We start from the raw sequence: 12,797 nt of genomic DNA, 5'->3' as shown, positions 1-12,797 counted from the left end.
CACTGGCTGGCGTGTCGATCCTGTTGCTGGGTCACAATGCCCTTTAGCTAGATAATCAGTTCTGAGATTGAAATTTTTACTTATTCCCAATGGATGAAATACATATTTCCTTTTAGACAATTATTTTTATTAAATAGTATCAGTAAGTCAAGTGTGAAACACTTCCAGAAAACAATTTTTCCCATTTTCTGTTTACTTCCATGGACTCAACCACTACCTCCATTTATTCTGAAGCCTTGCATCACACTGAAATCAGACTCTGAAGCCTACCAGTTACCAGGTACCACTACTTACATTCTCCCTATAGAAAATATAGCATCTACATTGTATATCCTTGAAACACAGGACGTATATTTTTTCTCCTTCTCCCCATCCCAGCTTGATTCAGTAATGCATTTTTTACACTAGACATTTGTTACTATTTTTTCCCCATTTTGAGATGATTTTAGCACATTTGACTTAAGATATATTGCCTCTTCTACCGCTATGTCTCTGAAGCCCCTAGGCACTCAGCTTTTCCTGCTTATCCAGATTTGTTCAACTGAAATCAAGAAACATACAGACCCTGTTTTGTATATCCTTCTACTTATATTAAATGGTTTGAAAGTTTAAAATTGGAATTCAAGTTTTTTTTTTTTTTTTTTTTTTTTTTCTTTTTCTATGTTCTTGCAATATCTTGGTAATTACAAGTATTCACCTTTGTTGGCTATACAATTCTTGGCTAGAGGGTGACAGTGACAACATAAAGTTAATCTCCTGTACCAACACAATTCTCAGCAGCATTTATCTAGCAAGAGAGAGATATCTCTATCCATAATTTAATCACCTTCTGCTCAGTTTCCAGCAGATTCCCAGCAGAACCCATGCTGTCAAAGTAATTTGGCCTATGATTTATTTACATTTTCCTTCAGCATCCAGCTTATTTCTACATCTGTTTTTTGAATAATGCATGCCTTAAAACAACATTTCGGTCACACACAACACACACATTTTTATCTGCTTGTGCCTCATCACAGCAACCAAACATCAGAGGTAGAGGCAACCCCTAGAACATACTCCATTGGGCTTTAGGGGTCTCTGCCCCAATTTTGGGTGCAAAAGTCCTATCAGAAGCTCCAGCACAAAGTTGTTTAATATCTGCTTTGTGTTAAGTAAAACTAACAATGAAAAAGACTTCCTAGATTTCCAGAGTTGGTCTCTGCTTTCCACTACCCTCTGCAAGCACCAGCAATCCCAGCAACTGGTGACCACAGCCCTAGAGGTGGCTCACACTGCAGCAACAGAGCACCCAAGGTACTTCCATCAGAACAGCTCTAGGAAAGGCTACGTGATGGACAGCCAAGCTTACCTACCCCAAGCACAGTTCAACAAAAGCATTTGCCTCCCTCTCCATCATGAAGAGCTGTAGGGTCCAGCTCTTGATGGAACAGCTTGAAGCTTGGCTACTCCCTCTTTGCAAATAGCTACTGAAGTGTTTTGTTCTCCTTACCCTGCTTTTTCTCCAGGCCACTGTCAGCAGTTTGTCCTTTTTTACCTCTCCAGCCTTTACAACACGAGTGGTCTGTTCAGAGGACCCTGAAAATCCCAAGCACCCAACCACAGCTGTATCTATTAAGAGAAGAGCAGGCAGTCAGGAAGCTGAGGCAACCCAAAGGCTGTTACTTGCCCCAGGGCAGATAACCGTAGAAGAGTGCCAAGGAGCCACAATCTTCTGGCCTGCAGGTGTGCACATTACTGATGCTGTACCTCTTTCTGTCCATGGCTGAGCTTGGAGCGCAGCTGCCTGGTCTCCCCTGGCTGCCTGAGCAAGGCCAGGTCGGTGCTGTGGCTTCTGCCTTCTAGGTACAACCTGCCGATTTGGCTCAGCATCCAAAGAACTGCATTGCTCTTGGTAACCCTCCTGAACCCTGTTCAGAAAAACACTCAGTTTCTTTCTTGTATAGTTGCAAATTCAACTGTGAAACTATCTTAGCAATCATCTGAAGCATCTGAAGCTACCTTCCAGAAGAGACCAGCATAAGACAAAACCTCTGAGACTTTCATACAAAATGCAAAACACATTTCCTTGGTCTAGGTTTCTTGTATTCAGAGCCTGCAAACTCAAAGACAGACAGCTGTGTAAGTAGTTCTGCTTTTGCTAAGTCCATCACCAAGCTATCTGAGCTTGTTGCAGTGCACTCACATCAGATAGAGCTCAGAAGTCATCACTCAAGGGCAAAAGGAGCTGTAGAGAAATTGCAAAGATATTCTTTAATGCTCACATTCTGGAGAAAAGTATCATTTCCCATTTATAGACAGTGTATAGGAGGCAGAAAGTCCCTCTCGGCCCCTGTTAAGTCTTCTGCCGGCACTCAGCATCAGAGCTGTTTGGGATGCTCTGCTTTCAGCAGGTCACTATTTCCATTGGGAGGCTTAATCCATCACACAGATAATAATTTCTACAGCCAGGCAATGGAGCTGTGTTCAGTAACAGCCAAAGGTTTCTGTATGGAATTTGATACCAAATTGCTGGTACAATAAATTTCTCTGAGTATCTGCAGCTGTCACTCGGCCAAGACAATTCCTTCTGGGCCTTGCGCAGGAAGCAGCAATGTGTTAAATCTGTACAAACCCACTATAGAATTCAGGCAGAGATCATCAAAAGTGTTTTAATGATTAAACTATGTCAAACATTAACAACGTAGGTATATTCAGATGAGCCAAGGTTTTATTTCTAGCACATTTAGACAGCCTATTTTGAACATTGTAGCTGCTGTACTGAGCTATGTAAAGACTCTGCAAACCAGTACCTAGAAATGAAGACACACACTCAAGCTTCGATAATGTAAACATAACAGACACTGTCTCCTTCAAAACAAAGAATGAAAACCCACAAGGCTAGCAGGAGAACTTATTAATTCCCTAAAAGATGTGCAAAAATTTTTAAAAAGATTTAATTTAAAAAAAAAAGAAAAATTAAACATGTTAAAACTGGCATTTACATAAATACCAAAAACAAATAGCTAAACTTGAGCAATGACCAACTGAACGTCTTGCACAATTTCATTTTTCAGAGCTTAATGAATAAGGTATTCATAAGCCAAACTCCACCACGGCAGATACCAGAATAACATCCCGGCAATAGATATTGGCTTTGCAATTAGCTCCTTACACGTGCAAGGCAAGATTTTACAGGAAGGAGCAATTTTAACAAGCACTCTAAACAAATCCTCAGGTAACAAGCCAAAACCTTACTGGTGATATACACAACTCACATTACAGAAACAGACATCTCCAGCACATTTCAGTAACATTTAAAAAACATTACATATGACTTGGACCATTTAATTTTGCTTGTTTGGGAAAAAAACTGTTTGTTAGGCACATTTTAAAAATGAACATATGCTACATGAGGAACAGCACGGATACCAACTTAAATACAGACAATTCCGTCAGAAAAGCATCTTTCTGTCTTCGTTTTTAAATACACTTTTGGATATGTCACAGACTTAAACAGTAGCTTCTAAAGTGTGGATATGGCTATGGTAACAACACTTGAAATTCTGCCAGTTTCCATATTAAAAACCACTCTTCATTTAACACTTAAGAATTCCCAGAAATAAGAAAAAGAAAGAGAAAATAAAAGATGGGTCCACCCTGTATATACCCTAAACCTCAGAGACAATAATTAAGTCTTCCTGGACTGTGTAAGCGCCAATTCATTTTACATTAGTGACATACTTCAAATAAAAAAATAAGATCTATTAAAAAGGTAAAATAACTTTTCCATCTGGTTTGTGACTGTTTAGTCAGTTAAAGCCAAATATACAAAACTAAATGTGCCATTTCCAATTTCACTGTATCATGTAAGAGATACTTAACGCTGTGTATCACATACTGAACAGTAAAATGATCAATGGATTCTTCTAAATGACTTTTTAATAAAAAGTCAATCAACTGAAAAGTTGAAACATACCCTAATTTTTAAACCAGTAATAAGCTTTGGGCCCTGCTTTTTAATTTAAGGCATGTGTGTTTATCTACTGAAACCAGCATCGTACAAATTACCTCTACAATCACATGCACGATCTACAGTAAAAAAATGGAGTTTAGATTACAGTGTTTTCAAATTGTGAATCATAATTCAGCACCTATCATATTGACTAGTAAGGCAACAGCAGTGTCGTATACTACAATAATACTCCCTTCCACAGTCTATAGCGGGGTCAGTGACAGCCCAGAATTATTTTTAAACTTTAACCTACTTTTATGTTCTGTATACAGTTTCTAGGGTGTTTGCACTGGTTAAGTCCTACATAAATCACACTATTCTAGGCAGGAATAGTTACAGTAGCCATTAGAGCATTAGTGCACAACTCTTATTGTGCTTACAATCAGATGATTTTGTTGTTGGGGTTATCAAAATGGTTTTTCAGTTTGGTCTTCAATCCTTCCTTTGTTTTCTTTGTTTCACATTGTTCTCAAGGGAAGAAAAGCTGTTTGTGTACCCGTTCACAGTGGCTGTAGAGCCATTCTGATACTCTTTCCTCCTCGAGGATGCCTTCTTGTTGTAAGTCTAGAATATATGGAAAGGCACACGGTTTTGTTTAAACAGGTATAAACCACCACTTCCTCACAGTAGATCAAGAAACACAGAAGTAAACTTGCATCCATCATTTTTAAAGACATTGTGCTGGTGGCAGAGTCTAACGAGCTTTACCATTTTTTGTGTATAAAGCTACACTACATGTTTCATTCATCACAATAAGCGAATTAGTTCACTGGGAAGGAACAAGAATTGTTGTATGATGGTAGCATTGGCAGTATTATGTTAACAGTCACTTAGAAGCAGGAAAGCAATTTTATGAGCAGCTACAGCCTAAGAATATATTCGAAATGACAAGTGAGGAAAGAGGTTTGATGCAACACAGGTGACTATCTCCAGCAATGCCAGAAGAAGTGGATAAACAAGAACAGTTAGGGATGTCTCAGAGACAGAAATGTGAAACAAATTTGCAGCAGCTGACGTGTGAAGTAGGAAAGAAGTAAAAACTAACAGCTTTCAGGAGATTTAGGGCAGTAAAAATTACAGGCAGTGGAAAGAATATATGTGACTTAATCTTTTTGAAAGATTAAGAGATCTTGCCTGATGAGAACGCATTGCCCAGAGTATGTGTGTGTGTGAAGGAAAGTTACATTTTGATTAAAGCTGATGAAGAAATTAAAGCAATATCTGGAATATACAATCATGTTTCATTTGCATGTTCCTACAGAGCAATTTATACGAACCATGGGACTTCTCTTAAAAAGTACCAGAGGATCATAAAGGTGAAGCCTACTATGTTTTTCCCCTGCAGTCACTCTCACTGGACCTGAAATATTTGCCTCTTTCAAGAGACATTTAAAATATCTCTCAGAATCTGTTGTTTGGGGGCTGTAACTTGCAGAGGTTTGATTTTTTGAAGATGGGGACATCTCTGCACAGAGCCTGATTATGACCAACTCCGAACAACGTATATCAAAGTCCAAATCTGTTCAGACATGAAACAAATTTCACAGAAACACAATTCAAAATGATAATTTTCCATACAGAAATATAATCCAACGCTTATAAAGGTGAACCAAAACCAGATTTTTATATGTTGATAGTTTGGGAAGTTTCCCTGGAAATAAAATAACCATCTACCCTTGTAAGAACAGTAGGGAACAATTTCTTTGTGTGCTTCAGAGGTTCACAGGCTGCTGTTTTATTTCAGAATGAAAAGCTGTTTCTTACGTAAAGCTCCTCCTCTCCCTTATCTGCAGTTAAAATTGCATTAGTAAAATTTGTTTTTGTATTGTGATTTCTAATCATTCTGAATTATGCGGAGAACACACCTGAAGCTCTCAAATTTGAGGGCAGACCAACAAGTACTGTACTCTAAGAACGTATGCATATTAAAGGAAGATAGAAGAAGAATATTTTAAGCATCTCTTTGTAAAACAGCTTTCCGGTGATGTAAAACCAGCAGAATGATACAAAGAATTGATGAATATTACTTGTACCTGAATGTAGAAATTTGTGAAGAGGATAATCAAAGAAATCATATAAGAAATCTGGAAATACAGCCACCCCTGAGGAAATGCACATGGCCAAACAACACCACAGCTGGTCTGGAAGATTGTCAGGACAAACTGAGTCTGGGGGAAAAAAATAAAAAAATAAACAAGAGAAAACAGAGCACACTAATGCAAGACGGAAAATAGCCATTACTGACCAAAACCTAGTTATACACGAAGCAAGTCAAAATATGTAATCCCGTGTGATTGATAAATTTATCTTCTCTGCCTTTCTAAAAGTAAGCATGAGTTAAGAAGACTTTTAGGTTGCAGTGTTCTGTTGAGTAAGTGCTTTTTTTTGATATTGCTCCATTTTAGAGCACTAGTGTAACTCACACAGAATTGACTTTATAAGCATACTGAGGAACAAAGACCACCACCTCCCTAATGAGAGCTCCCCAGGGTTTGACTCTACCAGCCTAACACAGTAACTCTGCATCTCACCATTTCAGCTGCAAAGATTTGGGTTCACATACCCATCCCGCCACCCTCCCCCAGAGACTGGGACTACCCTACATGTGGCTCCAGTGGAGCCATTTTGGGGTTGAAAGCTGCACGTATGAAGCAGGGAAGCTGGGGGTGGTCAGGGAGAAGGACTGAGGTTCATTATACAGGTTTAACTATCTAGCTATCTTCAATGTTCACTTTTGGAAAAAAAAAAAAAAAAAAAAAAAGTTTGGGCGTAAGAATTGCAGAGGCCCGTAGGCAAAAAATTCATCCTTACATGAAGGTTACCACATTAGGGAATGTTTATTTAAAATAAGACAGCTCTGTTCTGCTATTTTGCTGCCCTAACAGTTATGCATGCAGAGCAGGCAGGGAAGTGGAAGTGGCTGTGACAATAGCCAGGGGAGCAGCTAAACCACTGAGACACTGGCACTCTACAGCACTCAGACAACACGGATGAAGAACAGGGCCTGAGTCTGGAAACGAAACAAAACAAAACAAAACAACCTGCAAAACCACAAAGAACTCCAATACTAGCACTGTTCCTTCCTGAAGGACGGCTAAGAAAAGCAGGTTTTGAGAATCAAAACGCTGAATTGCTGGTCATTGCCAGCAAATGTTATTAAACCTATTCACAGGTCTGAGAGGTGACTTCCTAAGTGGGGAGAAAAAATAATAAAATCGTAATAATAAAAATAATCTCTAGGCTTTAGCTTCCCTATCTATAAAAGAAGAAATGAAAGACCCATGCACATTTCCTTTTTGTGTTCAGGCATGTTACACACATCAAAACACGTTGTATCACTACAGCATGTGCCACATTGCTTAATTTCAGGGCTCTTTTCATCTCCAGTACACAGCATTCAGACTCCATCACTGTACACACAGGAAACAATACAAATGGGTGCAAGGAGTCCAACACAGAATTACAAGTGAAAAAAATCTGCCCATTTAAAGTGCAGAAGGAGAGCAGAAATATTGAACAGTTTTTAATAAACCATTTGCAACTGCATGCAAATATGGGACAGAAAATCCATTGTCCTGCAGGAGTAGAATGAAGGGCCTTGTTAGCTGCGGACTGTGTTGCACTCCATTTCTGGTCTGTCTTCTCAACATCATCACCCTGAGCAAGAAGCACCCAGAAGAGCACACGAGTCAAAGGGGGCTTGGAAGAAAAGGTTCTCCCTCCTCTCTGGCTCCTGAGTCCCTGAACACCCAGCATTATGATTCCCAAATACATCTCACCACAAAACACGGGGAGGTGGAGAAAGATACTTCTAAGCTGCTCAGCCCTGATTTGTGTACACCATCAGTCCCTGCCTCCCTTTTGCCCTGAAAACTGTACAAACAGAGGTGAAAAGCTGGATTTCTAAGGTGATTTAGGCACTCAAAGATATAGAAGGTATTAGCCTTCATTTCCCTTTTCACATCCTGCCAAAATTCTCTAACTCAGTAAAGACAAGAAGTTCCCACTGGAAATACAAGAACCTGCTGAAGCACTGAAGAGCTCGTCACTCACCAGCTGCCCCTGAGTGATGTATTTCTTCCACCACAGATAAGGACGCATGGCTGGAACAGCAGACAGTCCATAGTAGGAGTACATGAGGACGTGGATAAAGCTGTTCAGTGTGGCACCAAAGTAAGCTAAAAGAGCAAACGAGAAAGAAAGTACACCGTATTACCAGGAAGGTGATGTTTCTTGGACTCTACAAAGATAACAAGTTCAAAATGTTACTATTTAAAATATAATTTCCCTTAGAACAAAGGCAAAAATCTCCACTCACCTCAAACTTTTTCTGTTGACCCAAGTGAGTGGTTGAAACACTTTGCAAATATACACTTTATATCAGCCTTCCGATTTTGATTGTTCTATTTACTATTTTTCTACATTCTAGTTTCTCAAGGGTATTGAGGAAGCTGATAAAAAGGGGACATGTAAACATGCCCAGCAATCAATAGCTTCTCTGATCTAATTTTAGGCTGATTTCACTTCCTTCTAGGTGGGAGCCTATTTTGTCACTTATAATCAGAAGCAACAGATATCTTCTGAAAGCGCAAGTAGTGCAAGTTAACCATTTTCTTTGTCCTTGTTTACAGCATCTTTAGTCATAAAAGAAATTTCTGTTTTAGCTCAGCACCAAACTGCATAGTACTAGATGACTGAGCCCAACATAGAGCTTGGAAAGGAAGAAGAAAAAAAACATTCACCAGAAATAGCACAAAAGTATTTTCAAGACCACAGAAACTCAAGATAGACTCTAAGTACTTGCACTTTTGACTCTTCTATAAACAGGAATCAACTTCTTTAGAGGAAAATGTGGTTCCGCAGCCACATTTTTCATAGGTTCAACATTATTCACTGTTGTGCTAACAACACAAAACAACACAAATATGAGTTTCTATGTTGTTTGGCTCGGAAAGCAGACTCCTGAGCAATCCAGCTTCCTGGTCTGCACTGCTGCTAGTCCACATCCAATGAATTTGCAAAGGTTTCTCTTGGATGAGTGTTCGACAAAGCCAGTACCCGTAAGCTGCACATCTGAACCACAGCTAAGCCACACTAATGCGTTAAAGAACCAAAGCAAGACTGCCAGAGCTTAGCTGGATTTAGACAAGAGAGAGATGGATATCTTCCACTTAAGAAGCATTTGCTCACGTTCATTAGTGCTCCGGGGGACAAGATTTTAATTGAAATAATAATTTATAGCTACTGATATAATGAAATTAATTTAAGAAATAACATCTAAAGTGAACTTGACAGATTCGAGGGCAAGGGTCACTAAGACATCTTGCAGCTGAAACAAACTTCTGGTCCTGACTTGGAAAATAAGTATTGTTTCATTTGAGGGTCTCGAACCACCACAAAAAAGAGAAAGCAAGGTTGACAGGTGTCAGACCTGGACTACTGCAGCAGGTAAACATCACACTGCCAAACAAAATCTTCAAATGACATAGCCATGGATTTTCTAGGTGTTCTGCAGGCATCTTAATATCTGCAAGCACTAGCTGCAATTCAGCAAAGCAGGTTAGTATCAGAAAGAACAAATCCTGCAGCTGAAGGTACCAGAGAAGTTGTATTCGACCAAAAGAATACCGACAGGGCCTTTGCTGCAAACATTCCCCACCATAACCCAGTACTTACAGTGACCACAAGGCACCCAGTTCATAACAAACCACCAAATATTCAGCATCGTTGCATGGTGATAGACATGCAGAACGGTGATCTGATGATTATTTTTCCGCAAAATGAAGAAGAAGGTATCCATGAACTCAATGAGTTTGGAGAAATAGTACCACCAGAGGACACGTATGATCTAGAAAGGAGAAAACAAGTTTTAGAAGTAAGGCACGTTGTGGGGGCTTTTAACTCTTTTGCCAGGTAGTTAAAATTCAAACTCTGTCTTGCACTAGCTGGACTGAAGACTCTCTGCTGAGATCTTCTGTAGCACTTTGGCACTGAGTTCTTCCATAAGAGACCCCGATACAAACCCATGGCTACAGGTGAAAACAGGATGAGAGTGTTTTACGAGGTTATTGCAGTGCACCTGTAGTGTCCTGGCAGAAACAAGACAACACTTAACCGCAGGTGCTCCTGTAGTGCCCTCTGTAAAGGCACGGTCTGAATGGGGACCAGAAGGAATCATCACCACGTTTTCCCTCAGACAGTGAAGGGGTCGTGACACAGTGGCTGGATACAGACCAATGACCAAGTCCCTGGTTTTTGAGCTAGAAAGGCATGAAAATTTAAATACAGCTACTCACTGAAACTGTAAATACCAAGTATATTGTGGATTAATTATTATGTTTAACTACACATTTCCTCTCTCTATTGTAGAAGGAGAAAAAAAAGAACACATAATTTGAACAAAAACTACATAATCAATGCCTTTCTGCTCTCCGCTTAGACTCAGGGAGACAATCTGAAATGTAATTAGCTCAAAGTCATGATTACATTACCTTCATATCGGCTTCACCTCCACTGTGTGTATCCTGACAGAAGAAATTGTATCCTCCTTCCCATACTCCTGTCACCAGCTGGGAAGATAAAAGAACGAAGTGTCATTTTGGTGACAGCACCACACCTCGCACCTTGACAGCTTTGTTGAGACTTCTGGTGTCAAGGCATTCTCTTTGTGACACGAGGCTCCGGGCACTTATTGAATCATAATGGAGGGTGAAGTAACACAAATTCTCCCAATTGCAGCATACCAGAATAAAAATAGGAGGTAACATCTTATCCCAGCTTCTCCCACATGGCATGTGTTTTGCATGGACATAATCTACGCAGATCCTTAGAAAGATCTCTCCTTTTTAGCTGATGATGTCATTGATGGAAAAGTGAACAACCAAAGCAAAAGGAAACATATTTTTCCTCTGATTATAAATTTTATACCCAGGGATCTGACTACAATTTTTTTCAGCAGTGCAACAGAGCAAACCCTTCAGCTTTGCTACCCTTAACAGCTAACGACTGATGTTTTGCCATATTTTGATTCTTCAGGATCTTTTTAAATAATTCACTAATCCCAAGTACATTACATCCTTCATTGCCCAAGTGATTTCCTCCGCAGTATCTGCTGTTGCCTGCCTGACTTCCTGGCACATCAAACACAACAAAATTACTTTTAAGAGTAATGACCAGCTATTAGCCACGAGAGGATGGCAGGGAACCCTTTGCCTAGGGGCTGGCCGAAACCTCTGGGGAAGCAAGATGAAATCTGGATCAAGCTGCCAAGGAGGGTGCCCGCATCCCACCCTTTTTCCCAGGGCTGATGAAGCATGGTGCTGTGCCTGAGCTCTGCATATGACGGGGCCATGGAGAGGAGGCAGACTGCAAAAGGAGAGGCTGAAATGGGCTCTGAAGGAGGGGGGAAGATGGAGGAGCATCCAGAGGAGGAGACAGTGAGGGTGGGACTGGAGAAGGACAGTTAGGAAGACAGAAGCAGATGAGAACAAGCGTGTCTTGATCAGGGCACAGCTTGCTATTTAATTTATTTATTTTTAAAACCAAGGATAATGCCTCAGTGGTTCTGGCCTCTGGCTTTTCTGAAGCTGCCATCAGTGCTTCTATTAAATTAATAATTAAGACAGAAGGGCTTGCTTGATGTTTATAAAGATGTTTTTTTCCTCTTGGGAATAGCATTAGAAGAGGAGTAACAAATTTAGACTACTCCCAAGTGAAAAATGATTTTTTTTTAGGAATCCAAAATACATTTTAAAAGCAGAAGCAGATATCCTGCACAAGAGATTTGTCCATTTTTGGCCTTATCAACACTCATGCGGAATAAAAAAGAAAAACTTTGCAAAGCCACAGTGAAAAACTCTGTACCATAAGTCATTTAAAATGATCAGTTGATGAGAAGACTACAATAACTGGTGCTATTAAACGCTGCTCAGAATTGCGAGTGGGAAGCTAATTCTAAAAGGTACAATAAAGATAATCACTTAAAAGGTCTACCTTTTCCTAATGTTATTTCTTTCATGGGTCATTTTCTCCCTAAATTAGTTTTTAAAATACCCAGTCAGCCTAGGTCTTTATTTCTGACCTTCTGAGATAGAATTACCAGCACTATTTAGGGGAAAAAAAAGAAAAAAGACATCTAGTTATATCATAACAGATAGACCTGGAATTACCTCATGTAATGGATAAAAATCAATATTGCCATGCCACAGTGACAGCAGGGCAGCCTTGTGCATCAGCAGCAGACCCAAGCGATCCCTCTATCCAAGCCACAAAGAGAAGGCAGCCATGGAGACTTCTCCCTTCCACTGCTGTTTAAAGACACCAGTTTAAAAGCGATGCACCAGCTACAGCTCTGAACAGGCCTCGCACCAAGCCACTCCGACGGCATCGAGGGAAAGCCCGTACGGCTCCTTGGGTGCCCGCTGGAATATCAGACAGAAGCCCACACTGTGCTGTAATAGTGTTGCTAAGAGCCTACAGGTGCTTTCATACCATTCTCACAGCTCAAGGAAGTGTGAGAAATAGAGGAATAATCACAACGTTTACACTGTGATCACTCCAAACAGCCAGGCTCGGTGTCCTGTAGCATCCCTGTGCTCCATGAACTTCTCCAAAGCACAGGCTAGCACAGTGAAATCCACGCAGCTTTCTCTGTAATGGACTTTAAGTTCTCCCCCTACAGCTTGACATCAGGTGTCTGGATTGATTCCAGCCCTTTGAAGCGTAAAGGCATCAGTGTGGATAATAGGCAGCTTCAGCTAAACCTTTGTTTCCAGAAGAGCATATTTTAATATGCTCGGAGCAGTAG

The 12,797-nt window shown here is 40.2% G+C and overlaps 1 protein-coding gene across 1 annotated transcript in view; it reads right to left on the bottom strand.

Moving 5' to 3' along the window:
- Nucleotides 1-2,622: 2,622 nt before the first annotated feature.
- ELOVL5 (ELOVL fatty acid elongase 5) overlaps nucleotides 2,623-12,797 on the bottom strand; it is a 35,011-nt gene continuing 24,836 nt past the window's right edge. Inside the window, exons 4-8 of the mRNA XM_035320852.1 lie at nucleotides 10,483-10,560; nucleotides 9,668-9,839; nucleotides 8,045-8,169; nucleotides 6,025-6,159; nucleotides 2,623-4,555 (exon numbers count right to left, since the gene is read on the bottom strand). Of these exons, the coding sequence (XP_035176743.1) occupies nucleotides 4,424-4,555; nucleotides 6,025-6,159; nucleotides 8,045-8,169; nucleotides 9,668-9,839; nucleotides 10,483-10,560 (642 nt within the window). The 3' untranslated portion in view covers nucleotides 2,623-4,423. The remainder of the gene's footprint in view (nucleotides 4,556-6,024; nucleotides 6,160-8,044; nucleotides 8,170-9,667; nucleotides 9,840-10,482; nucleotides 10,561-12,797) is intronic.

The sequence above is a fragment of the Oxyura jamaicensis genome, chromosome 3 (genome assembly GCF_011077185.1).
Source record: "Oxyura jamaicensis isolate SHBP4307 breed ruddy duck chromosome 3, BPBGC_Ojam_1.0, whole genome shotgun sequence".
Lineage (NCBI taxonomy): Eukaryota > Metazoa > Chordata > Aves > Anseriformes > Anatidae > Oxyura > Oxyura jamaicensis.
The sequence above is the reverse complement of the archived record's forward strand: the minus strand, read 5'-3'. Positions and strand labels throughout refer to the sequence as shown.